Consider the following 27057-nt stretch of genomic DNA (forward strand, 5'->3'; position numbering starts at 1 on the left):
GGTCTTTTGAAGCGTGACCAAAAACCCTGGATGTTCAGAGCAGTTTGCATACGCAGACTCCTGGGTAGCGGTCCTGAGAGAGAACCCTACATAAGTTGAAAGGACAGTATTGCACCTCGCTGAGGATGCAGTGAGCACTGAAGGAGGCAAAAGTAATCAAACCCCAGAAGAAAGAGCACTTTTCCAGAGGAGAGGTGAAAAAGAAATAACTGATCTGGCCCCCAACGGCTCCCATATCAGCCTTTAATTGGCCAGACCTAGGAGTTTTGATAGCCTTAGGGGGCATACAAGACCTGGACACCGAGCCTTCTTCCCTTGTGGGTACCCCAGCTGGTGCCTCCCCCCCTTTCACCCAGCCAGTCCATGACAGCAACAGCAGCAGCAGCAGCAACAACAGTAAAATCAGTACGATAATAATATTCACACTGGTCCTCTGGCAGGAAGAATAAGAACTTCTGGGACTATGGAAAAGTACTATCTTCCCCAAACCCCAGAATAAGCAGGAACTCTGAGGTTGCCCTATGGGGTCCGTGAGGAAAGATGGGCCCCCCAGGAGACTTCCCTGGTACCTGCAACCCATCCTTCCCCCTCTTGCAATAAGGCTTGGGGGGAAATCTCCCATTAAATTACAGTATTTTAAGTTTTCTGCAGAACACGTAGGAGGCAGGAAGAAGTTCTGGTGAAGAAGCAGTGTTTGGAGATCACGCAGTGGGGTGGTGAGAGAGTTTGGTGCAAAAACCAGTCACACACAGATGCACCCGTCTTGCATGCTTAAGTACAGCAAATCCAGGGAATGAGCAGAGTATCGGCAGGGTAGGGGCCACGTGTAGAGCAATTCCCACGCTGAGCTCAAAAACACACACAGAGGCAGTAGGAGTTCTTCAGTAATAGTTTACTGAGCTTTGAAAGCATACAGTTCTCCCTGGGTCCCCAGTGAGGCACAAAAATTAGCTCCTGAGAGCAAACGCAGTTTCAGCAGTAAAAAAAATACAGCACACAGGATATCTAAGTCAGGCACACAAACCGGCAGAAGGGAGCAAGGGAGGAAAGAGGCTGGAAGGACACAGGGCAATGGATGTGTGTCTTTCGCTTCCTGTCATCTGGGAGGGAAGTCAGCAACTCAGAATCTGCAGGGGCTTCACGAAGAAAAACCTCCAGGCAAATGGGCATCACAGAAACACACACTGTGATCTGTGGTGTGTTGCCATATCCATTGTTTTTGGAAGGTCATCATGATGTGGTCTAGAAACCAGTTTGGACAATACATCGCCCAGCCCTAATCCTCACTGACCACCAGCAATCCAGATAAACCCTCACCCTTTCTCTGTCGAAAGGTACTTTAAATATTAGATCATAACCACATTGTTTGACAATGCCTTCAATATTTCATTACTATAGACTTTTACGCATAAATACCAGAACTTCACAAACACAACATGTGTTAATGAGTGATGTCCTGCTGAGTTCATTGCTGTGAAGAAAAGAGTGGACTCTGAGAGGAAGACGTCCCACACTCCAAACATCTAAATGGGTTCGTCCATGTGAGAGTCCCTGGATGTTCCTTAAACACTCCTTTGTAAATAAAGCACGTTTTGCAATCTTTTCATTTAAACTGCTTCTCCTCTTTGAGGTTGTTGATAGTTTGAAGGGTTTCAAGTACTAAAGTTCTTCCTGTCCGTGAGTCTGTTGATTTAGAACTTCCACTAGGACTGAACCTCTATCTACTTTCCTGATATTTATAAGGTTTGTGTTTTGTGTGAGTTTGTTGATATAAATCAAGGGTTCCACTCTGACTGAAGCTCCTTCCTCAGTCCATACATTTAAACAGTTTCTCCCCTGTGTGTCTGCTGATGGTTTCTAAGATTTCCATTCTGACTGAAGCTCTTTCCGCACTCCATGCATTTAAATGATTTCTCCCCTGTGTGAGTCCGTTGATGTGTTCTAAGGTTTCCATTAAAACGGAAGCTCTTTCCGCACTCCATACATTTAAATGGTTTCTCTCCTGTGTGAGTCTGTTGGTGTATATAGAGGTGTCCACTCTGACTGAAGCTCTTTCCACACTTCATACATTTAAATGGTTTCTCTCCTGTGTGAGTCCGTTGATGTGTTCTAAGGATTCCATTCTGACTGAAGCTCTTTCCACACTCCAAACATTTATATGGTTTCTCCCCTGTGTGACTCCGTTGATGTTTTCTAAGACTTCCATTATCACCAAAGCTCTTTCCACACTCCATACATTTAAATGGTTTCTCCCCTGTGTGAGTCCGCTGATGTAAACTTAAGTGTCCACTCTGACTGAAGCTCTTTCCACACTTCATACATTTAAATGGTTTCTCCCCTGTGTGAGTCTGCTGATGTAAACTTAAGTGTCCACTCTGACTGAAGCTCTTTCCACATTCCATACATTTATGTGGTTTCTCCCCTGTGTGAGTCCGTTGATGTTTTCTTAGGTTTCCACTTTTACTAAAGCTCTTTCCGCACTCCATACATTTATATGGTTTCTCCCCTGTGTGAGTCCGTTGATGTGTTCTAAGGCTTCCATTATCACTAAAGCTCTTTCCGCACTCCATACATTTAAATGGTTTCTCCCCTGTGTGAGTCCGTTGATGTGATCTAAGGTGTGCACTCCTACTGAAGTCCTTTCCACACTCCATGCATTTAAATGGTTTCTCTCCTGTGTGTGTCCGATGATGTATATTGAGTTTTCCACTCTGACTGAAGCTCCTTCCACACTCCATATATTTATATGGTTTCTCCCCTGTGTGAGTCCTTTGATGTGTTCTAAAGGCTGCATTGAAACTGAAGCTCTTTCCGCACTCCATACATTTATATGGTTCCTCCCCTGTGTGAATCCGCTGGTGTAATTTAAGGTATCCATTATTACTAAAGCTCTTTCCACACTCCAAACATTTAAATGGTTTCTCCCCTGTGTGAGTCTGCTGATGTAAACTTAAGTGTCCACTCTGACTGAAGCTCTTTCCACACTCCATACATTTTTGTGGTTTCTCCCCTGTGTGAGTCCGTTGATGAGTGCTAAGTGCATCACTCCGACTGAAGCTCTTTCCACATTCCATACATTTATATGGTTTCTCCCCTGTGTGAGTCCGCTGGTGTATATTGAGGAGTCCACTCTGACTAAAGTTCTTCCCACACTCCCTGCATTGGAGTCCATTCTTGCCCATGTGACTCCGCTGATGTGTTCTAAGTTTTCGACTATCAGTGAATCTTTTCCCACACTCCATACCTTTAAATGGTTTCTCCCCTGTTGGAGGTTGTTGATGTGAACTATGTGTGCTCATTCAATGAAGCATATTCTGCATGTCACACATTTTAATTTCTATTCCTAATGAAACTAAAGGTGCCCCATTCCCTGGAGTTCTGACTGTCTTCTCCATCTCCTTCTTCAGATTGAGAGGAAAGGAAATCCTGTTTGGGTTTCAAGGAAGAGAACTAAGGGAAAGAAAATAAATCAAGCTCCATTAGCACCTTCTCCTGTATCAACATCTCCTATATTCCCCCACCTCCTCCCCATGTTCCCAATTTTTTGGAAATGAAGTTGTAATGTTAACAAATGATAGTAATTCATGAGCAGCTTTCATAATCCTCAATCAATGTTAATAAAGCAGCATGATTTTTAAAAGAATGATGTGCTGTCTGATCTCATGCCCATCTTCTGACACAGGACTATCCTAAAATGACACTGAAAAGCGGATATTCAAGGCAAATAGATAAACTGTACTTAGTGGAATATGTAGTACCTTGAATAAGTAGTATTAATTTACTTATTGCCTGAAGTTGTGTTTTTTCTAGAGACGAATTTATTCCAGTTCTGTCTCAAATATCATAATTATATGATGTCTTGGGGTGTTAGGAGAGCATTAGTTCCTTTGGTGGGGGTCATGTCATGCACGTTATGGGGTAATTTATCCTTCAATGGTCCCCACCCTACACTCAGTTCCCACCTGTGGCTTCCAGAGGCTGTCAGGATGGAATAGGGGTCACAAGCCCAGGAACGGCTTCAACCGGCCGGCTAAACCAGGTGAGAATAGATGGTCTCAAATCCTTGGTGGGTTGGGGAATTCTGCTGCAGGTGTAGGCAGGCCCTGGTGGATGGAGAGGATGAGAACAACAGTGAATCCCACAGTCAAGAAGGCAGATTCTGCCCATCCTGCTGAGGAAAGTGAAGGGCAGATGGGGCTCGTCAATCTGGAAAGGGAGGTCCTCGAGAAGGAAAACTAAACCTTCACTGCCTGGTGAGTTATCTTCAGGAAAAGAAAAGGCTATACAAATCCAGAGTGGAGTCTCTAAGAGGGTTGGATGGTGCCCTGCACAGCTCCTTCCAGCCACTCCAGCAGCCAAGCTGGTGCCAAACGTACTGCTCTGCTTTCCTTGGGACCATATTAGCCAGGCTGAGAAAGGGGTCTTGTTGTCTAGGCAGCCCAGGACCCCCAAACACACTGCCCAGGCAGTGCTGCTAACACAGCAGTTTCAGGTGGAGAGATGAGCTCAGACCTGTGTATCAAAATCTCTCCAATGTGGATGTGCTATTTACATCATATGTCACTGTAAAAGTATTCAAAATATTTCTCTTTTGAAGAAAAGACCACCAAGTATCGGATGGCCCCTTCAAAGCTAATGAAAGTGTTATGCCTGGAGCTTTTGGGGGTGCAGGACCAGGAAAGCTTCTGCCACCATGATCCTTCCAACTGGGATTCAAGCCTCATCATGTGACAGAAACTGCCCTCGTTGCTCTGGTTGATGATCTCCAATGCGCTAGAGTCCGAAGGGAAAGCTGTTTCCTGGTTCTGCTAGATCTCTCAGTGGCTTTGGAGACCTTTGGCCATGGTGTCCTACTGAACCAGTGAAGCCAGTGAAGGTGGTGAATGCCCTGTGTTGGTGCCTGGAGGTGGTTTGAGGATGGGTGGCAGCTAACAGATTGAGCTTGAATCCTGACAAGACAGAAGTACTGTCTCTGGGGAACAGGAGGTGGGCAGGTGTGGGGGGGGCCTGGTCCTGATGGGGTAATTGTGCCCCTAAATAACCAGGTGTGCAGCCTAGGGGTCATTTTGGACTCACAGCTGACCATGGAGGCGCAGCTCAATTCTGTGTCCAGGGCAGCGGTCTAGCAGCTCCATCTGGAACGCAGGCTGAGTCCCTCCTTCCCCGCACACTGTCTTGCCAGAGTGGTGCATGCTCTGGTTATTTCCGGCTTGGACTACTGCTATGTGGTCTACATGGGACTACCTTTGAAGGTGACCCAAAACTGCAACTGAATGGGAGCAGCTGCCAAGACCACATATCACTGCTTCTAAAGGATCTTACTTGGCTCCCAGCAGATTTTCAAGCACATGTCACACTGTTGGTGCTGACCTTTAGGTGGCATGGCTGCATTTTCCAGGCAAAGAAAAGTATTGATCTAATGCAGGCTTCCTGAAACTCGGCAGTTTCCTTTCTGCTGAGAGCTGGTGGTGGGATCAGTTGCGATGAGGTTATGAAGAACCTTTCTTGTTTCATGGAACCAGATGAAGCTGGTTTAAACTGGAGCGAGCCAGGCTTGTTATCCAGTCCCAAGGTTACTCTGACATTTAATAGAATATAAATTACAAGGCCGAAAGGCGCCTGGTCCCACTTCCTAGTCTGCTATTTCTCTACTCCGCTCGTGTGATTCTTACTTGAGTGCTGTTTTGGTATGCTAAGTTAGGGTTTTACGTAAGTTAAATTTTTACTATTTTTTGGATCCTATTATGCTTCTTTGCCTTCAGTAATACATTTATTTGCTGAATGAGATTGTTATGGAGCAGCAAGATCTGCAACCTAAAGCCCTCAACAGCCTCAGCCCTGTAGACCTGAAGGAGCATCTCCACCGACATCGCTCAGTCTGGACAGGGAGGTCCACCTTGGAAGGTCTTCCGCTGATCCCCCCCCCCCCCCGGGAGAAGCGAAGTTACAGGGAAGCAGGCAGAGGGCGAGGAAGTGGGCAATATTCTGACATTTAGAAGACAGCTGAAGGCAACCCTCTATCAGGAGGTTTTTAATGTCTGATGTTTTACTGTCTTTTCTTTGTACTGGAACCAGGCAGTGGAAGAGAAACTTAAAGATGGAAGCCCAAGAGAGAGGAAAAGGTTTCTGGCTGCTTCCTGGGTGGGATTGCGGAAACCAAGAGCTGCTTCTGAGAAGGCCTCTCCCCTCCCCTCTTCCTCTTCCTCTTTCCTCTCCTCTCCAGGGGGACCAATGGTTGGACTTGGCAGAACCACTGTGTCTGGGCAGGGCAGGGGCTTATGGGGTGGGAAGAGGATGGAGGTTGCAGGAAGGAAGGGGGACTGGACCCCCCACTTTCCAGGGATCTGTCTCTGGTCACCTTGAAGGGGTGGCCGATTCCTGGATGGTAAGGAGAAGTCAAGACGGCCTCTCCACAGAAACCCAGCAGGCGCCACCATGGAGAAGTCTCCCCAAAGACTGATTTCCTATCTCCCTCCCCCCCCCATTGCTGCCCTTTTCTGCCCCAGGGATGCTCCCCCTCCCCACTGCCTCGACTCCCTCCCTCTGTCCCAGAGTCTCCCCTGCACCCAGAGGCCTCCCTTGGCGCGGCTCAGCCCTCATCCCCCATCTTTCCATCCTGGGGGGCCACCCCAAGACTAGCAGAGGAGGGACAGGGGGTCTCTATCTAGGCGTCCCTCACGCCCGTTAACCCTCCTTTATCCGTGCGAAACCCACAGGGCCCCAGGGATGCCTTCGCGGGGGAAACGGGGCAAGGGGGTCCTCGTGGGGACCCCCTGCGTAGGCGTCCCATGTCCGCCGCTGCCAAGGCGCCTAAGCGTCCAAGGAAAGCCCCCTTCTCAGCACACGTGCAGGGATCCAGGCCCTGCCGACGGGGCCCACGAAAGGCGCCTTGGGGAGCTGGCGGGGGTCTCTGGGTCCTTACCCCCTCCCTCTCCGCCCCCCGCGACCCCTTTACCTCTTTGTCCTCGCTCCCGATTCTCCTTTCCTGCAACATCCACCGGGCGGGGGTTCACTCCCCTGCCGCCCCGCCTTTCCTTTCCAAAGCGCCCCCCCCCCGAGCTACGGGGCAGAGCAGCAATCCGGCGGAGAAGCTCCACGTCCGGGCGAAGCAGGCAGGTTGGGAGGGGGGCTCTCTCCGCTCATTCCGGAAACAGAAGCCGGATTGGAGGAGGAGCAGAAGGAAGAGGTGCGACATACGGGGGGGGGGGTTGAGGGTTGTGGGGGCGGGGTGAGAGGAGGATGTACCGGGAAGGGAGGGATAGAGGGGGGGAGGAGACGAAGGTTTTCCCCCTCCCTCTTCGTTCAGGGGATCAGGAGAGCGGGGGAGGGGCTGACCCCGGCAATCCAGCTGCAAAGTGGGGTCCCCCCTGCAATGTTTACATTGAAAATCCTTCCCTCCCCCCGCCCCACACGCCATGATCTTAGATCCATTCCATGTTTTTGGTATTGGTGCACATTGAGCAGCGGGTTGGACTCTGTGACTCCTGTGTTACGGAAAAAATAGGGGTTGGGCTTTTGCACACAAACACACACACACACACACACAGAGAGAGAGAGAGAGAGAGAGAGAGAGAGAGAGAGAGAGAGCCAGCCGACACAATTCCTCCCTTGTGTCTCCCTCAGAGGTAACACAATGAGGCCAGGAAGAAAGCAAGGCAGCTGTTGACCTGTTTGCGCGCAGGGCCCCCCCCCCATGCCAGGAGTGAAGCAGCCCAGAACTAAAGCGCGTTACAATTTGTACAACCTCATATAGTAGCCCCCCCCCGTCACAGAGAGAGCACCCAAAAAACACCCCCGGTTGCGTCACAAAATGAGTTGTACGTGGAAATCAGATCAGACTCCGAGTTCGTGTTTTGGCAACATGACAGGTCTGTCTGTCCGTCGGGATGCCTGAGGATTCCTGCTCGCTGCCTTTTCCTGGCCAGCCTGAGAGATCACTGGAAAGGGAGGATTTCTTGACTCCAGAATCCATCATCGCAGACCCCTTTCATTCAGACCCAGAGATCTGCTCTTTGGACAAGTCTGCTTGGATCATGTGGATCATCAATGGATTATATGGATCATCCATGATGTCATACCCATCTCACGGAGGGGGCGGGGGCTCAGGATGAATCTCCTGCCACGTGACTGGGGGAGTCTGGGGGCTGACGGGGGTCAGACAGGGCTGCTGTTTTGCTCTCCGTACTATTTCAGCTCAGGTTTTACTGAAATGGGTGGATTCATTGAGGAAACGGGGCTACGTTGCAAAGAGGGAAATGTGTCTACTTTGTTACCACCCAGTGAGTTGTGTTGCAAAGGCCATTTGCAGAAAGGCTCCTGTTGTGTCACCTGCGGCTACTTGCTGGAGTTTGGGTCTTTTTGCGGAAATGTGTCTACAAATGCACTCATCTCCGTGCATTTATAATGGCAAGACATTAAATCCCATGAGATCCACAAGCACCAGAACCATAAACCCACATAGGAGTCCAAAAGCACAGAACGAAGCAGCCCTTAATCCCTGCCTAGCTAGCTGTCAAAAGCTGGGTGTCCAACAACAACAACAACGTGTTTTTTGTACCCCACCCATCAGACTGGATTGCTCCAGCCACTCTGTGCAGCTTCCAAAAGAATAAAAGGAAACATAACCCAACATAAAACATTAAAAGCTTCCTGGCGCCGCTTTTAGGCGTCTATGGAGGTCATATAATGGTTTATCTCCTTGACATCTGGTGGGAGGGCGTTCCACAGGGCAGTCACGACAACCCAGAAGGCCCCCTGTAACCTCACTTCTCGCAATGAGGGACCTGCCAGAATGAAGCGGGACCACCTGGAGGAATTATACCCTTATGCTTTCCATATAATCAGTTAGCCATATATAACCATATATAACCATATATAACCATATAGCACCATATATCCTTATAATGCTTTTTATCCATGTTTGAATCATGAAGGCTTCTGCAAAGCTTAGGGCAAAATGCTTAGATTTGAAAAATCCAAAATGAACTCTGTCCCAGTTCTCTCCCCTTGTTCTTCTCAATGTCTCGCTAACATAAGGGGGGAAGCAATAAATCTGCTGTGCTGGCATTTTCCTCCTGTCCAGACAGGGTCCTGAGCAGCTAAAAACAGGAAGATGCTAACCGCAAAATGTCCCTGTTTGGCAGATGTTGCGTAGGAGAGCGTAAGGGCCGAATACAGTTCCTTTCTCCTTTTTATTAGGGGAAAGGTCGGACTAATGTTCAGACTGAAGAAAGCAGAAGTTGGGAGGGAACTCTTTACATGATCAGGGGGCAAGGCTTGAATGCGCTCATTGGTTTTATTTTTGCTGCCGTGTGCGATTGTATTCGATTATGTCATGATCGATGATGTATGTACTCAGATATAAAGCCTCAGGGCGCTAGAGCTGGGCGGCCCAGTCTCTGGAAACGATTCCACCGGGTCAATTATTGCTCAGCAATAAATATCACTTTCTTTTTCTCCACTGCTGCGTCTGTCAATTCTGGGACACAATTTGAGTGGGTCACAGGTACCTTAAAAATCCTTGCTACAAGAAGGCCCTCGGAGCTGGACCTCAGTGTCCGGGCTGAGCGATGGACGTGGAGACGCTCCTTCCCTTCTACTGGGCTGAGACCATTTGGGGCTTTCAAGGTCAGCGCCAGCACTTTGAATGGTGCTCGGAAACCGACCGGGAGCCAGTGAAGATTTCTTGGGACCCGTGTTCAGGGGCCAGCTGTTAGGGGGCCAAAACTGAATGTATCCCTTGCCGGAAGTAATCCATAAGCCTCTCCTCCTCCACCTTCTCGGGATGCCATTGGTGCGCGATGCTCCGGCTCTCGGGAGAGGGAGAGGCGTGAGTTGGGTGCGCTCGGCTTGCCAAGGGTTAAACGGAAACGAGCTGGATTCCTAGAGAGGAAACTAAGACGGGGGGGGCAGGGCCCTCCAGAGCGAAAGCCCAACCCCTCCCTTTCCTGCAAGAAGTCGGGCGTGTGGGGGTCCCGTTGGTTCGGCTCTGCAGAGGCTGCCTGGGGGCGCCTGCTGGGATCCGGTGAGTCTCCTCTCTCCCAGGATAGGGCCCATGGGGAGAGCGGGGGTCCCAGCGCTGCATGGCGAGAGGGGGGCAAGTCAGGGCGCGGAGGGTCGCAGGAGGGCGGCAGCTGTGCTCTTCCTTTTCATGGATGCGCTGCTGGCCCCTTGGATCCAGGAGTGGGGAAATGCATGCAAATAAACCCCATTCAGATGTATGGATCAGTCCCCTTGTATAACAGAGGTTGTAGGTGGATGGAAACGTTTGGACATTCGGTACCTAAAACCTCACCTGTGCAAGGAAGGAAGACGGAGGGCAGGGAAGAGAAAGCGCTTCCTCTTGCAGGGCAGAGTAAAACCTGTGGAACTCCCTCCCACAAGAGGCAGGGAGGCCACCAGTGGTTGCAGGAATTGATGTATAGGTTGGGGGGGTTGCCCCTCCAGCAGATCTCATGCACATGCAGCCCACTACCAAAATCAGCATAATCACTTTTGTGACTTGTGTGATTTGTCCCCACAAAACACTTCATCACAGTTTCTTCCTCTCTATTCAAAGGGCCTCTGCTGCACGATACCAAACGTAAGAATTCACGGATAAATGTCTCTATGTACTGACTCACTGGGGAAACTTCAGAAATTCCTATAGACATGTGAGCTCAGCTACTCAGCAGCCCCTCTGCCTGAGTGATAATCCCTGGCATCCTGATACCTGAGTACCAGACAGGTAGCCATTGTAGAAATACCAAACTCAGATGAAGACAAAAGGGTGTGATTCACTTGGCTGGGAAAAGTAAGTATCTGTTTTGTTTCACTTGATGGGTGTTTGGTGGAGGGCAGGGGGAACCATGGGGCAGGGTCCAGGATGCTCAGATTCCTGCCACCAGACCTCCCCTTTCATGATGTAACCGTGATGTATGAGTGATGTAGTGGGGGGGGGCATAACATGGGGATTAAAGGTAAAGGGTAAAGGGACCCCTGACTGTTAGGTCCAGTTGCGGATGACTTTGGGGTTGCAGCGCTCATCTCGCTTTATTGGCAGCCAACATTTGTCTGCAGACAGTTTCCGGGTCATGTGGCCAGCATGACTAAGCCACTTCTGGCGAACCAGAGCAGCGCACGGAAACACTATTTACCTTCTCACCACAGCAGTACCTATTTATCTACTTGCACTTGACATGCTTTTGAACTGCTGGGTTGGCAGGAGCTGGGACCGAGCAACGGGAGCTCACCCCATCACAGGGATTCGAACCGCCAACCTTCCAATCGGCAAACCCTAGGCTCTGTGGTTTATTAGGGCCACCCGCTAATAAAAGTTTGGGTTCTCTTTTGTGTGGGGCTTCCATCTTGTTCCACCTGGTGGCAGGTGGGAGTCCTGTGGTGACAGACTTCAATCAAGACCAAGCCGACTGGCTGCTCTTTTGCTCTGGTATTCCTGGCTGGTGTCCTTGTTTCTTGTCCAAGGGAGCCCTCAGATTTCTCCGTTAACACAATCAAGGTGGCGTTCAAAGAGGAGGAGACCGATCTGTGGAGAAGGAGGAGAGGGCGATGGGGGGCTCCTCTGCTCTGTCTCCCCCATAGGAGGCTGTCATGAGACAAAGGTTCTTGAGAGCAGGAGCAGCAAGGCCTACATCTTTCAAGCCTGCTGGCTGTTAACTGTTAACAGCTAATTGCTGAGTCACTGTAACTCAGGATTCATCTCGAGTGATGACTCATTTTCCCCTTGCCTTTTCCTGTAAGACCTATTGCAGTCGTTAAGAGTCGTCAACAGGCTCATCTCAGCTATCTGCCAATCACCCATTCCCACCACCCTTCTGAGTAATACCCCTCCCCACCTTCTCACTATATAGAAGGATCTGGCAACTTCTGTTTCAGTGTATCTGAAGAAGTGCGCATGCACACGAAAGCTCATACCAAGAACTAACTTAGTTGGTCTTTAAGGTGCTACTGGAATGAATTTTTTTATTTTGACTATGGCAGACCAACACGGCTACCTACCTTTAACTCTCCCTAGAAAAGTAGCCAGTCTCTCTGTGGACCTCAGGAGCTGAGTAATATTGCTTTGTGATGTTGCTGTGAATGTGTAGCTGAGTCGCCTTCAAGGGCAGTTCCACACAGAGAGCGTTGCCACCATCCCATCTGGCGCAGAGCAGGGAAGACCAGCGCCATGTCCTCTCTGTCCCGAAAGGTCTGTGGGGTGGGGAACTAGCCTGAGCTGGACATGGGCACCTGAGCCTCAAGCAACCATGATGGACCCAGGAGTGCCCTCAAGTATTCATGACTGGGGAGGGGGAGCGTTAAGCAATGTAACATCATCATCGTTACTGCTTGTTCCCTGCCTGTCATCTGAATTTCCAAGAGCAGATTACAATTTTCTTTAAAAAGCAATAAGAACAGTTGAAAACGCATTACACTCATAGAAAGGCGAGTTCCACTTTATTTGCTTTTGAGTGCTGACCTTTGACCCCACCCACATGTCATTTGGCCCTCAGAAGTTAGCCAGATAAGGAAATAAATGTGCTCTGAAATGGGGTTGGGCAGGAGAGCAACTCTTGAGGAGTCCTGGGTTAGGACTCCCACTATAACCCAATGCTCAGATAACACTCAGTACAAATGACTCACTTGTCAGTCACAGTTCTGACTTCATTCCTTGATTGAAAACTCTGAAAGGCAGGAGCAAAGACCAACAGTTCCCTGCACATTTTGCATGGTCACTTTCCCTCCAGGAGGGCTGGAGACTTACTTCACCTTCTCCTTTTTATAGAAACCTCAGAGTCTGGGTTGTGGTGCAGTCCAGAGCTGGCTCTTCCAAGACTCACACATACTTCCTCACGGAACATTTTTCTCCTCCAGGCAATATGTCAGTTTTGTAACAGAACAATGTATTCGGTTTGTAAAATTCCCTAGCACCTCTGATTTGGACAGACAGAACTTGGCAGAAGATCAAGGGGTTCCTTCATCTGTCTTGGAGGCTTCCTGAGAGCACAGCTAGATGAGCAAGACTCAGCTGGCCCTGAAGCAGGAAGAGGCCAGGCCATGGAAATGGAAACGGGGAGCAGTGGGAGATTCTGGGGGGAAACTGTGCAGAAGATCCCGGGAGAGGAGGACACTCTCCACTCAGAGGTGCAGAGCAAGCAATTGAGGCAGTTCTGCTATCAGGAGGCCAAAGGACCCCGGAAGGTTTGCAGCCGACTTTACTGCCTTGACCATCAGTGGCTGAAGCCAGAAAGGCATACGAAAGCTGAGATGCTGGACCTGGTGATCTTGGAGCAGTTCCTGGCTGTCCTTCCTCTGGAGATGGAGAGCTGGGTGAGGGAATGCGGAGCAGAGACCAGTTCCCAGGCAGTGGCCCTGGCCGAAGGTTTCCTCCTGAGTCAGGCAGAGGAGAGGAAGCAAGCAGAACAGCAGGTGAGAGAGACTTTCCTCTGAATACTCCCAAGGGGCTCCAAACGTGAGTGAGGGTATCTGAAAATTCTCCATCCTTTTTTGGAAAGCAGCCATTGAATGTTATCAGATTGCCCTTCAGTTTTTGCCTCTGTCTTCCTTTTCTAACTCTTCTTCATATTCTCTGTTTTGAATCTTTGTTGCTATTTCAGAGACAGGATCTGATTGCAGAAATGGGCCCAGATTCCTCTGAGACCAAAAGGACTCCGCTGGACACCAGAGAGAGGCTGCTGGGTAAGGAAGGAGTCCGTTCTCTGTTTGGTCCCTTTCTGTGGATATCAAAACAAATCCATGGGTTCTTGTCATCTTTTTTTGGGGGGGGGGGGTAGACACTTGGGGCCAAGAGCACCAAGGAGGGAGATGTATTTTTAAACCCAACTAAATTATGAAATGGGTCCAAATGTCCAGATGCACTCAGAAGGTGAGACTTTTTGGAGAGCAGCTGCACTCCTGGCTTCCCACTTACTTCTGTCTCTTACAGGTGACCAGATGATGCCAGCAAGACCTCCTCTTCCATCTATTCCTGGTGGTAAAGGAGAAGCAACGGCTGTGGAAGCAGCTCAGGTAGAGGGAGGGAGCCCTGTGGGGAAGGGGGCTGAGGGGTGGGGCAGCCAGGGTGCCTCTGGCCCCCGAGGAATCTCTCTCCTCCTCTTGGCTTCTGTCCAAGCTGCTCTGAAGGCATCTTTGTCAAGGGCAGCCTAGACAGAAGCCAGGAGGCTGGGAATGCCGTTGGAGAAGCTTAATGTGCTGAGAACAAGGAACAGCCACCTTGCCTTAACTCACCTTCTGACGGTCAATAGGATGATTCATAAGTCATTGTTGTTTTACTTGTAGAGTTATCATTGAATGCTAAAACAGGCTTCTAAGCAGTTCATCAAGCCTCAAAAATAGTTCCCAGGAATCACCTATCTTGTCGCATCAGTTGCACAATGGGGTTTCCCCACCTTCTCCTCCCCCCTTTTAATGCACAGAAAGAAACAGCAATGTGTAGCAGACAACCTTAGTGCTGTCTAAAGAGGACCTCTTCATTTCTCTCTTAGGGTCCAGTGTGCTTTGAAGACGTCGCTGTTCATTTCACAGATGAGGAATGGGCGTTGCTGGATCCTGACCAGAGAGCTCTGCATAAGGAAGTAATGGAGAAGAATCACAGGATTGTGGCCTCTCTCAGTAAGGCTCCCTTGTGGATCATGACCTCTGTTTGGAAATTCCATGCATATCTCTCTCTGATAAGCCTCCCTGGTTTTGAGGGAGTTCTGCAGGGCCACTTGCAGCACCTGGGATTCTAATACCCCCCAAACTCACCTTAAATGGAGGGCTATCAGCATGTTTTGACCGTGGACATGATGAAGCCAACATAGACATTGCTGAGAATGAAATGGGAACATGCTGGGAATCTGAGGTCAGGAGAACACATCTTTGTTGACACTGTCCTGCCTTCTATTGCCCAAAATCTTCCTGACATGGAGCATGTGGAAGGCATTGAGGGTTTTTCCCCCTAATGGTTGTAATTGTCCACAATTCACTTCACAAACTGCTTGCTCAATGCACAATCCTGATAGACCTTCCTCTTGGCATTGAAGAGTTAGTAACACATTTGCCTTGCCAATACACTTGTCCAGGTCAGCATCGATGAAGAGGTTGTTGGTTATGGTAGAACCTCCTAGGGAGACAAAATCATCCACCACCTCCAGTGTCTGAAACTCCCATAGGCGCATTTTGCAACAGGGAATTTCATAGACACGAGCAGTTTCTGAGCTCTGCGCGCAGTACTGCACCTAAGATTTCAGATTAAAACTGCGGAGTGGAAGGAAAGGAGGACCAAATTCTGCCTCCCCACCTCCAGCTACTCTCTGAAGGCTGAAGGAGAGACCTGTCAAGGTGGTGTCTGCTCTTTGCAATAAACACCCTCTGCTCACTCAGAGAGATATTTACAGTTCTTTATTTACATATGTATGAACAGCTACAGTTCAAAATCATGCATCTGAATCTGACCAGTCAGATTTGGGGAGTGGCTTCCTTCGGCTCCTTCTCCAACCCAGTAGATGTGGGAATCTCGCAAGACGTCTTTGATTCTCTCCTCGCCTGTGCCAAAGGCACCGCTTCCCCTTCTGTTCCTGAACTCCCTGGTTGGTGGCAGGGCTCTCCAGTACTGCAGAGCCCTGACACCACTTGACTGCTCTCTGCCTTCTCCTCCCCTACTTCGTCCATCATTTCCCTGTTTTCCCTGTCTGACTGTCCCTGCTCTAATACTCCCCCTTCCCTTGACCCAAGGGCTGTCTGTCCCGTGACATCACCCCCCACTAAGCCCCCCCATCTGTCTCGCTTTCAATGTCTTCTGAGGATCTGAAACCTACAAGTGGTGATATATCTGTGGGTGCGTGCATTGTGTTATTGTATGCAAACTCTGCCAGGCTCAATTTCCTCAAAACTTCTCTCTGTGTTCTCCCCTTGCCTGTCTGTCCCGTGACAAGACCTTCTTAAAAAATCAGGGGGTGGGGGTGGGCAGGGGAAGGACTAGACCATGTGAAAAATGAACATATTATTTTAGCTGCTGTTCATTCATAGAATCATAGAGTTGGAAGAGACCACAAGGGCCATCGAGTCCATTCCTTTTCAGCTTTGTATTTTTGTCATACGAAAGTGCACCTAGACATTCCATTTTTGAGCCCATAACCTAGGTATAAGGTCCTCTTTATGTCCTAGCTTTCCTATCTCTGTTTCTAACACTGACCACCTCTAGTGTGTGGTCAGCAATGTTGATGCATGGAATTCTTCCTCTATCACAAGGGTTAGTGATCAATATTCAATACAGTGGCACTCCATTTCTTCCTGCAGCTCTAATCCATTTCTTTCTTCATTGCAGGTGGTGATGATTTGGAAATTGAGAGAGAGGATGCCCATGACAGAATCCACACAGAGGAGAAGCCATTGCCACTCTTGGAGTGTGGAGAGAGCTTCAGTCACAGCTCCCATTCGACTACCCACCAAAGAAATGCTATTGGGAAGAAACCCTCTCAGTTCTCTGGATGGGGAAAAAATTTCTGTTGGAATGAAAGTCTAACTTCACAGGAAATAATTCCCACAGGGGAGGACCCACTGAAATGCTTGGAATGTGGAAAGAGCTTCAGTAAGAGTGCACATCTCATTTCACATCAAATAATTCATACAGGCGAGAAACCCTATCAGTGCTTAGAATGTAGGAAAAGCTTTAATACAAGCAAAACCTTCCGTAAACATCAGAGAATTCACAGGGGGGAGAAGCCATTTGAATGCCAAGAGTGTGGAAAGAGCTTCAGTCAGAGAACCCATCTCACAGCCCATCAAATAATTCATACAGGTGAGAAACCCTATCAGTGCTCAGAATGTGGGCGGAGCTTCAATCACAGGACGACTCTCACGGTCCATCAAAGGATTCACAGTGGTGAGAAACCCTATCAGTGCTCGGAATGTGGGAAGAGTTTCACTGTGAGCTCCCATCTCACTTCCCACCAAAGAATTCATACTGAGGAGAAACCATATAAATGTGTGAATTGTGGAAAGGGCTTCACCCAAAAGGCAAGTCTCACTTCCCATCAAAGAATTCACAGTGGTGAGAAACCCTATCAGTGCTCGGAATGTGGAAAGAGATTCTCCCAGAGAGCCAATCTCAGTTCCCACCAAAGAATTCACACAGGGGAAAAACCCTATCAGTGCTTGGAATGTGGAAAGAACTTCAGTCTCAGGGCCCATCTCACTACCCATCAAAGCATTCATACCAGGGAGAAACCCTATCGATGCTTGGATTGTGGAAAGAGTTTCCTACAGAGAGCCGATCTCACTTCACACCAAAGAATTCACACAGGGGAGAAACCATATCAGTGCTTGGAATGTGGGAAGAGCTTCACTGTGAGCGCTGGTCTTACTTCCCACCAAAAAATTCATATTGGGGAGAAACCCTATCAATGTGTGAATTGTGGAAAGAGCTTCACCCAGAAGCAAAGTCTCACTTCCCACCAAAGAATTCACAGTGGTGAGAAACCATATCAGTGCTTAGAATGTGGAAAGAGTTTCTGCCAGAGAGCCAATCTCACTTCTCACCAAAGAATTCACACAGGTGAAAAACCCTATCAGTGCTTGGAATGTGGCAAGAGCTTCAGTCTGAAGAAAAGTCTCACTTCCCACCAAAGCATTCATACTGGGGAGAAACCCTATCAATGCTTGGATTGTGGAAAGAGTTTCTGCCAGAGAGCCGATCTCACTTCCCACCAAAGAATTCACACAGGAGAGAAACCATATCAGTGCTTGGAATGTGGAAAGAATTTCCGCCAGAAAGCCCACCTCACATCCCACCAAAGAATTCACAGTGGTGAGAAACCCTATCAGTGCTTGGAATGTGGAAAGAGCTTCAGTCATAAGCAAAGTCTCCCTTCCCATCAAAGAATTCACAGTGGTGAGAAACCTTATCAGTGCTTGGAATGTGGAAAGGGCTTTGGTAAGAGGACCAAGCTCATGGCCCATGGACGAACTCACAGTGGTGAGAAACCCTATCAATGCTTGGATTGTGGAAAGAGTTTCAGCCAAAGGGCCAATCTAACTTGCCATGAAAGAATTCACACAGGGGAGAAACCATATCACTGCTTGGAATGTGGGAAGAGCTTCAACCAGAAGCAAAGTCTCACTTCCCACCAAAGCATTCACACAGGGGAGAAACCTTATCAGTGCTTGGAATGTGGAAAGAGCTTTGGTAAGAGGACCAAGCTCATGGCTCACCAAAGAATTCACAGTGGTGAGAAACCCTATCAATGTGTGAAATGTGGAAAGAGTTTCTGCCAGAAAGCCCATCTCACATCCCACCAAAGAATCCACACTGGGGGAAAACCCTATCAGTGCTTGGAATGTGGGAAGAGCTTCAGTAAGAGGACTAACCTCATGGCCCATCAAAGAATCCACACTGGGGAGAAGCCGTATCAGTGCTTGGAATGTGGAAAGAGTTTCAGTAAGAGGACTAACCTCATGGCCCATCAAAGAATCCACACTGGGGAGAAACCTTATCAGTGCTTGGAATGTGGAAAGAGCTTTGTAAGAGGACCAAGCTCATGGCTCAGCTCACCAAAGAATTCACAGTGGTGAGAAACCCTATCAATGTGTGAAATGTGGAAAGAGTTTCTGCCAGAAAGCCCATCTCACATCCCACCAAAGAATCCACACTGGGGAGAAACCCTATCAGTGCTTGGAATGTGGAAAGAGCTTCAGTAAGAGGACTAACCTCATGGCCCATCAAAGAATCCACACTGGGGAGAAACCCTATCAGTGCTTGGAATGTGGGAAGAGCTTCACCCGGAAGGACAACCTCACTTCCCACCAAAGAATTCACACAGGGGAGAAACCATATCAGTGCTTGGAATGTGGAAAGAGCTTTGGTAAGAGGACCAAGCTCATGGCTCACCAAAGAATTCACAGTGGTGAGAAACCCTATCAATGTGTGAAATGTGGAAAGAGTTTCTGCCAGAAAGCCCATCTCACTTCCCACCAAAGAATTCACAGTGGTGAGAAACCATATCAGTGCTTGGAATGTGGGAAGAGCTTCAGTAAGAGGACTAACCTCATGGCCCATCAAAGAGTTCATACAGGGGAGAATAATAGAATTTTAGACCTGCAGGAGACTTCTGGGTCGTCTAGTCCACTGCAGGACTCTCAACTAAAGTTTCCATGACACATTGCCTTCAAACTTCTCCTTACAAACCTCCAAGGAAGGAGAGTCCACCACCTTCCAAGGGCGTCTCTAATTTGAAGCCATTGGTTTGGGTCCCAGCCTCCAGAGCCGGTGAAAACAAGCTTGTTCAATCTTCCACCTGACAGCCCTTCCTGTTCCTCAGAAGGCTTGGCTCCCCAACGCTTAATTGTCTTGCTCACCCCCCTCTGCACACCTCCCAGCTTGTCAAAATCCTTCTTAAATTGGGGCACCCAGAACTGGACACAGGACTCCAGGTGTGGTCTGAACAAGGCAGAAGAAAGTGGGGCTGTTACTTCTCTTGATCTGGACACTTGACTTCTTTGGACGCAGCCTAGAATAACAGCCTATTTTGCTGATGTTGACTCATGTTAGTCTTGTGGTCCACTAAGACTCCAGGTCTTTTCCATATGTACTACTGGCAAGCCTGGTATGTCCCTTCTTATATTTGTGCAGCTGATTCGTCTTGCCCAAGGGTCTGCAACCTTTAAGACAAAAAGAGCCACTTGGACCCATTTCCGAAGGGGAAAAAAAAACTGGGAGCCGCAAAACAAGTCAAATGTAAATAACCACACATTCTTCCCCTCCCCCATTCTCTCTCTTTTCCCTGAGTCTATTTCAGATAGCAAAGAGGGGTATGGTACCTCTCATATCCATTTTTTGCAAAGCACCATGTGCATAGAGGGCATTATACAAATTAATACATAGAAAAGTGTCTGTCCCTCCCTGCAGTTCAACTCCCTCTCTTTTTACTAACAGTACATATCCATTCCTTCTGCTGGTGCAACTTTCTCATCATTTCTACATAGCAGCATTTATAAACCAGTGCCAGAGAAACTGGGTGAAAGGAAGGTGAGAGGGAAGAGATATGAATATTTATGTGTGTATATGTATACATACATACACCTGCACAATTACAGGTTTGAAGCCAACTTAAAATAAAAAGAGCTGGTAAGCAAAGGAATCTGTGGTGCTTTCCATGGGATCCGGGGACATGTCAGCTAATACTCTTCCCTTTCTTCTTCATTTGCTTGTCTCTGCAGCAAATCTCGAGGGGGAAGGGAGAAGGGCAGGAATTGCATAGGCACGAGAGAATGGGGAAATCCCGCATGCAGGATTTTGGTGCCTAACAGCCCCCCTCCCTCTGCAATTGCGCTCGTGCTCCCCCGCCTCTCCTGCTGGCTACCTCTGGACCCCCTCCTCGTCACTGACGTTATTCACCCCTTCCTCCCTGACAGGGAGGGCCGGCCCATTTTGTGGTTCACCTCAGGTGCTCTCCCTCAACTCGGCAGCCACTCAGAAGCAAGGCACGGGAAAGGATCCCGAAGCACCACCGCCACCTCTCTCTCTCTCTCTCTCTCTCTCTCTCTCTCTCTCACACACACACACACACACACACACACACACACACACATACCGCCCCGCCATCTCGAGCGCGCTCTCTCTCTCCCTCGCCTCAGGTGCCGCGCGCGCGGGGCTGAGGAGAGCGTGGCCTGGGTGGGCGGGGGAAGCTATGAGTCGTGAAGCCGCCTGGCAGAACTTCCCTCCAGCGGCGGCAGCAGCAGCAGCAGCAGCAGCAGCAGCAGCAGCCCTTCTCTGGCCGCCGCCGCCGCCTCCTCCTCCATCCCAGCAGCCGCCGCCTCTCGAGCTCCGCTGCCGCCGCTGCCTTGCTTTGCCCGGCTCGGCTGCCCAGCTCCATCCCCCTCCTCTTTCTGGCGCTTCTGCTTTTCTGCTCAGGGTCCCCGAGGATCTGCGGAGCCGCGGCAAAGGTGCAAAAGAGCCGCATGCGGCTCCGGAGCCGCGGGTTGCCGACCTCTGGTCTTGCCTAAGAGCAGAATCTTACCTTTCTTCTTAGTGAAATTTATTGGATGCCTTCATATACCACCTGTTTCTTCAAGGAGCTCAGTGTGGTCTTAAGTCATTCTCCCCCTCATGGTTTAATCCTGACAACAACCCTGTGCGGGAGGTTGGGCTGTGAAGCCATCACCCAGTGACTGAGTGGGGATTTGAACCCAGGTCTCCCAGTTCCTAGTCCAAAACTCTTAAGCACTGCACCCCACTGGCTCTCGAATGAGACTCTTAGAAAGTGCATGCATGCGCATTTATTGAAAGTTTCAGTGCAATGTCTTGGTGTTTGTATTTAAAGTTTTATACGCATGTATCAATGACATTAATATAATAATGGTAATTACAGTAGAAGAGTAAATTTTAGGAAATGCTAGATGGTGATAGGGGTAGTTTGGAATGCTGGGATTGAGCAATTGAATGGATCAATTTCCACATAAATCACAAGATCTAAAGTATAAAAACAAAACACCAACACCAACACCCCCCCCCAAAAAAACCCAAATTCAAGAGTCTGTTCAGCAGCCTCAGCTTTTGCAGCTGGAGTCAATCCAGGCTCTGCCCTCCCAGGCTAGGTGGAAAAGGTCTCTAAGGAGAGAGCCCGTCTTCTGGGACTTGCAGCCAAGATGGTTGGCTGCCACCATTGGAGGGTGGAATGGAATGGGGCAGTGGTGGCAATTGTGGAGCAGGGTTGGTTAGACCTGCAGTAGAGAGACAGCATTATAATCCCCGTTGTTGCAGCTGTAGCAAAGTTTCAAAAGAAAAAGAAAAGAAAAGAGAACATTTGAAACCACATGTTTATGTCTCTTTTTTAAATAAATCAGTTTAATGAATCGATGCACACTTCCTCCTCTGTTATGTTTGGGGTGAAGTGTTGAAGAGTCCTCTGTGGTGGCAACAGGAATAAAGGGGAGTTTGGCGGAAGATCCATCTCCTAGCCGTGCACCTTGAATGAAACGGGAAGGTGGCCCAGGGGTGGGTGGGCAGGGCCAGAGCCCCTCTGAGCAAAGGCTGTGGGGGCTCAACGTGGGGAGATAAACTAGAGGACACTCAGAAAGTTCAAAGTGCTTCATAAAAACCAACTCTGCTGTCTTTACAACATCCCTATGAGGTGGACCTGTAGCCTTTCCCCATTAATGTGGGAAGTCGAAGAGAAGAGGAGGAGAGCAGAGAGGGGTGTGAAGCAGAGACTCTGTCCCTCTGCCCTCTTGCAAGTTGCACACACACAATGCGCTCTGATTTGCGCTGCTCATTCACATCTGTTTTAGTCCCCCAGGCATTTATTGGAACGGTCTAGGTGCTGATTTTTAAAGTACATGATGTTGTTGTTGTTGTTTAGTCGTGTCCGACTCTTCGTGACCCCCTGGACCTGAGCACGCCAGGCACTCCCGTCTTCCACTGCCTCCCGCAGTTTGGTCAAACTCATGCTGGTAGCTTCGAGAACACTGTCCCACCATCTCGTCCTCTGTCGTCCCCTTCTCCTTGTGCCCTCCATCTTTCCCAACATCAGGGTCTTTTCCAGGGAGTCTTCTCTTCTCCTGAGGTGGCCAAAGTCTTGGAGCCTCAGCTTCAGGATCTGTCCTTCCAGTGAGCACTCAGGGCTGATTTCCCTAAGAATGGAGAGGTTGGATCTTCTTGCAGTCCATGGGACTCTCAAGAGTCTCCTCCAGCACCAGAATTCAAAAGCATCAATTCTTCGTCGATCGGCCTTCTTTATGGTCCAGCTCTCACTTCCATACATCACTACTGGGAAAGCCAGAGCTTTAGCTATACAGACCTTTGTTGGCAAGGTGATGTCTCTTGCTTTTTAAGATGAAGAGTTGGGATTTGATATCCCGCTTGATCACTCCCCTAGGGAGTCTCAAAGTGGCTAACATTCTCCTTTCTCTTCCTCCCGCACAACAAACACTCTGTGAGGTGAGTGGGGCTGAGAGACTTCAGAGGAGTGTGACTGGCCCAAGGTCACCCAGCAGCTGCATGTGGAGGAGCAGGGAATCAAACCCGCTTCACCAGATTACAAGTCCACTGCTCTTAACCACTACACCACACTGGTAGTTTGTCAAGTATTTGATAGTGGTTGCTTTTTTTATAGTTGACGGGATTTAAGAGGGGGCTTTGAGCTATGTGTGCTGCCCTCATACTGGAGCAGAGCGAAGGAAGTTGCCCTGCAGAAGGGGCAGGCCAGCCTCTCCCAGCGGACAGAGAGAAGTCCCAAGTTTGGAGCAATGAATAACCTGGTTCAATACACTCCTTCGGAACCCTGGGAGTCCCTTTCACTGAGACACTTTTCTGGAAGGGGCACCTGGAGGCTGCAAAACTTAAAGCGCAGGAAGCTTGTGGGGCACTAATGAAATTCTGCCTCACGGTGGGTGGACACTTATTAGAACCTGTGCTGAAAATTAGAAGCTGAGCTGAGGGAAGTCTTTGGGGGAGGGGAGGGTGGGTGGGAGGGGGGAGGCGGTAAATAATGAATATAATATGTTTGGATATGTTGTTGAATTGCTAATAAAATGTTTTTTAAAAAAATAAAATAGTTTAAAATAAAATAAAAATAAAAATAAAATATATAAAATAGTTAATTCACATTCTGTTCACAGAAGGATCCCAGAAGGCAGACTTAGGTTACAAAATATACACACCTGGAATCTTTTTTTTATATATATAAAATTTTTATTGGTTTTACAAAAATTTTTAAGACAATACAAACATGTAAAAAGACATACAAACATGTATAGTTTCATACCCTTTTTTTCATAACCCTTATTTCTCGGACTCCCCCATACCTCCCCTTTCTGTATTGGAATCTATCCTATAAGGAGAGAGTTCCTTTGTCCACTCTTGGCTGGAAGCATCTCAGGCTAAGGAGATGTTGCTGCTTCGAGGAATGGAGTCAGAGAGAGAGAGAGAGAGAGAGAGAGAGAGAGAGAGAGAGAGAGAGATGGCTGCCTGCCCTGTGCTATGTTGTTAGCTGCACAGGTGAGGTCACACCCACCTCTGGTCACATGTAGAGGAAGTTTGTCCCAGCCCAGGAGGAAACAAGAAGTTCTGAGTGGCTGGCCCAGACATCCCCTTTTATGTTCACTCTAGGGATGTTGTATTTGACTGCTCTGTGTTTCACACCCCACAGTTCAAACAAAGAGCGATTGCAAGGAGCTCCAAAAAGAGCTCTCCAAATGGGGTGGATGGGCAGTAATGACAGTTCATTGTCAATGAGATCAAAGTGATGCATGTTGGGACAAAAATACCCTATCTTCATATGTACAGGCTCATGGGGTCTGAACCAGCTTTCTCTGTGTGCTCTAGGAGACCAGGGGAGAGGGAAGCTGGTCGCAGCAGGAGGGGGAGTCTCCCTGGATGCTTCAGCAGCCGGCCTCCTCTGGGTCTCCTGGCCCCCTCCTCTCCTCCCTCTGAGTCTGACCTGCCAGGTACTTCTCCCTTCCTTAAAATGCTGTTCAGTACTTCTTTCAAGGGTGCAATCGGGGTTGGATTTAGTTTTTTTATCATATTTTGCCGGAAATCCATCCGGTCCTGGGTTTTTGATTCTTTTATTACTCGTTGGATTTCGTCTTCGTCTACTGGCTCTTTCTCTCGGCCCTTTCACTTTGCACCAACCAATACTCAGCTTTATTTAGCATTTACGTAGCACATTTAAAGCATTACAAAATATAACACATATTATCTCAGTAATCTAAACAACGGCCCTTCAAGGCTGTCCAGTGTTATAATCCCCATGGATACGAAGAGTTGAGGTTGCAGGAAGAGGAGTTTGACTCACATCTCACACTTTGACTGCTACACTACATCAGTCCTTGCTGCACTCCAGATCCTGAAAACAGCTCTGTGAGTTGCCAGAGGACTGCCCACCATCCTATTCTGAACAAGGCAGCATGGGCAGTAAGCCCTCGTCAGCAACCATTGCCAGAGATGTCTGTATGGGGAACGGTGGGCTGAGCATAACACACGGAGGCAGCTCAGAGGCATCCCTGCTGGTCGCTCGCGCCAAGGGAGGTGACATCCTACCCCAGGCTCTTTCTGTGGGAATGTTTAGGGAGGCAGGAGAGGATATACTCTTTTATGATATCCTTCCTAACTTGCGTTGGCAAGTTCTATAACTTAGCAGAGTTGTTAAACAATCCCTCTTTGAAATTACACAGCAGTTAGCTAGTTGCAGGCTCGTCTGAGCCTCACTATTTAGGATTCCTGATAAGATCCCTTTTTCTATCCCTCCTAAAAGAATAGACACGACTATCTGATTAAAGTTAACATAAAACTAGTTGACTTACAATCATCCAGTTCACGATAAGATCCCTGAAGGCAGATTTAAGTTACATAACTCTATATATCGACATGAACTATCCCATAAGGGAAATAATCTCAAGTGATTGCAACTGAGCAGTCACTTCTTCCTAACTTGTAGGAACACAAAAAGGAGGAGAAGAAGAGCAGAACATGGAGGCCGTGTGCTCCTCTGTCCAAGAACAGGCCACACCTACGTGAAGTGCCATGCAGAGGAAGTCTGTCCCAGCTCAGGAGGAACTAGCAAGTCTTCTCCTGAGTGACACAAGCATTCCCCAGCATGTACATTGTAGGAATGTTGCATTTGACTGCAGTACAATTTCACACTCCACACCTTCACTACCCAATAATCATTTGCAAGCGTACTTCTTCCAAGGCTCAGTAGTTAAGATTCTGAGCTTGAAAAACAAAACCCCTGAGATTGAAGCATCACCAGAGAAACTTCCTCATGTGCATCTCACACAACATTCTCATCTCCAGTTGGGATCACCTGAGACCTCAGAAAGAAATCATTGTTTTGGGGGAGAGTGGCGTGGAACCATGCCTGAGTCAAAAGATTACAGAGCAAAGGCAGCGCCCTATTCACGTTTCATACGAAGTTGGTTTGTTCCCATGAATTGTACCAGCGAGCTTCTTCACAGAATTTCATATCCCCTTATAAAGTCATGTCCAGCGATACCTTCATGCCCATGCAGTCTCCTGTCTCAGAGGCAAGCAATCCCCTTGGCCAGCGACCACTGGACATCCTGCACCTTGCTTTCTTTTGCAAACCTCCCAGCCTCAGCAGTTCAAATTCCAGCCTACACATGCACTTATGCGCACACACTTGTCGGAAACATGTTCTCTTTTATCCAGACCAGATAACTGTCGGCATTTAAAGGTGTAGTAGAAAGATGATAGAGAACAGGATGGAAGATGTTTAAGGGTCAATCCTAGGTACACTTGGAGTGCCATCTTCCCCCTGTCTGCTCAGTCCGGTGCAGAATATACCCAGGGAAGTGGAGTCAGGGGTCAGGACTGCAACATTATTTATGTAGATGTTTTGATTAGTCCTTGACGTGCTAATTGATTTATAATCCGCAATTAGCTCTTTATGGCAGCTTCGGCAGGTCCGGCACACTTCCTCTGCGCGATCTGCTCCTTCTTTCAGTCAAGCCTCAGCAGAGTAAAACACAGCAGCAAACTGTCACTTAGATTTGATAAACACACAGAGCACAGTAATGTCCATTTACAGCTCTTTATTGCATCATTTTCTCAGAAATTTCCAGGACTCCTCGCAGCCATTATGAACTGCGTCTCTCTCTCTCAACGACCGGAGAGGAACAGACAGGAAAGCTCCTCCCAGCTTCCAAATCTGACGTCAGAATGCTGAGGCATCATGGGAAGAACTTAACCTGTTAAGTTCCAACTCCCATACCCCCTCTGCCACACATTCTGACAATACCTGCGGAACATCCACGTAACACTCAGGTTCACACTGTGCGAAACTTACCAACGCACCTGTGGCTTGGTATCTTTCCGGTGGAACACCCTTCGTTGTGCGACTGGATCGCCTGGGCACAAACCCAGATGCTTCTCCTGGTTCACCATCACTATCATGTGTGTACTCAGCATCTCTGGATTCCCCCTCTGACTTAACACGTCTTTGAATCCTCTCCATCACACTCACTGGAGAACTAGGCTCACTCTTGGCCTCTCTTTTAACACCTTGTGGAGATGCCCCACCCTGCTCCAGACCTTGGTCAGTGACCTGATCGTCATCA

General features: G+C 48.6%; 3 protein-coding genes across 3 annotated transcripts in view; 1 reads left to right on the forward strand and 2 right to left on the reverse strand.

Moving 5' to 3' along the window:
* Positions 1-9800, reverse strand: part of LOC310686816 (uncharacterized protein) — an 82808-nt gene extending 73008 nt beyond the window's left edge. The window contains exon 1 of the mRNA XM_083461093.1: positions 9550-9800. The gene's annotated coding sequence lies outside the window, so the exon portion shown is untranslated. The remainder of the gene's footprint in view (positions 1-9549) is intronic.
* The window catches only part of LOC310688154 (uncharacterized protein), a gene marked incomplete at its 3' end in the record, with an annotated part of 161985 nt that extends 143433 nt beyond the window's left edge, over positions 1-18552 (forward strand). The window contains exon 6 of the mRNA XM_083464277.1: positions 16307-18552. Coding sequence (XP_083320403.1) covers positions 16307-18552 — 2246 coding nt within the window. The remainder of the gene's footprint in view (positions 1-16306) is intronic.
* Positions 878-7171, reverse strand: LOC310686904 (uncharacterized protein). The gene is made up of 2 exons (XM_083461411.1): positions 6956-7171; positions 878-3450 (listed from the first exon to the last, which is right to left on the reverse strand). The coding sequence occupies exon 2, from the start codon at positions 3297-3299 to the stop codon at positions 1821-1823; it is 1479 nt and encodes a 492-aa protein (XP_083317537.1). The 5' UTR covers positions 3300-3450; positions 6956-7171; the 3' UTR covers positions 878-1820.
* Positions 18553-27057: the final 8505 nt, after the last annotated feature.

This window comes from Podarcis liolepis, assembly GCF_965112155.1.
Source record: "Podarcis liolepis genome assembly, chromosome: 10".
NCBI lineage: Eukaryota > Metazoa > Chordata > Lepidosauria > Squamata > Lacertidae > Podarcis > Podarcis liolepis.

Coding starts and splice junctions, on each gene's coding strand:
- LOC310686904 (XM_083461411.1), bottom strand. CDS start 3,299: ATGAGCACACATAGTTCACATCAACAACCTCCAACAGGGGAGAAACCA.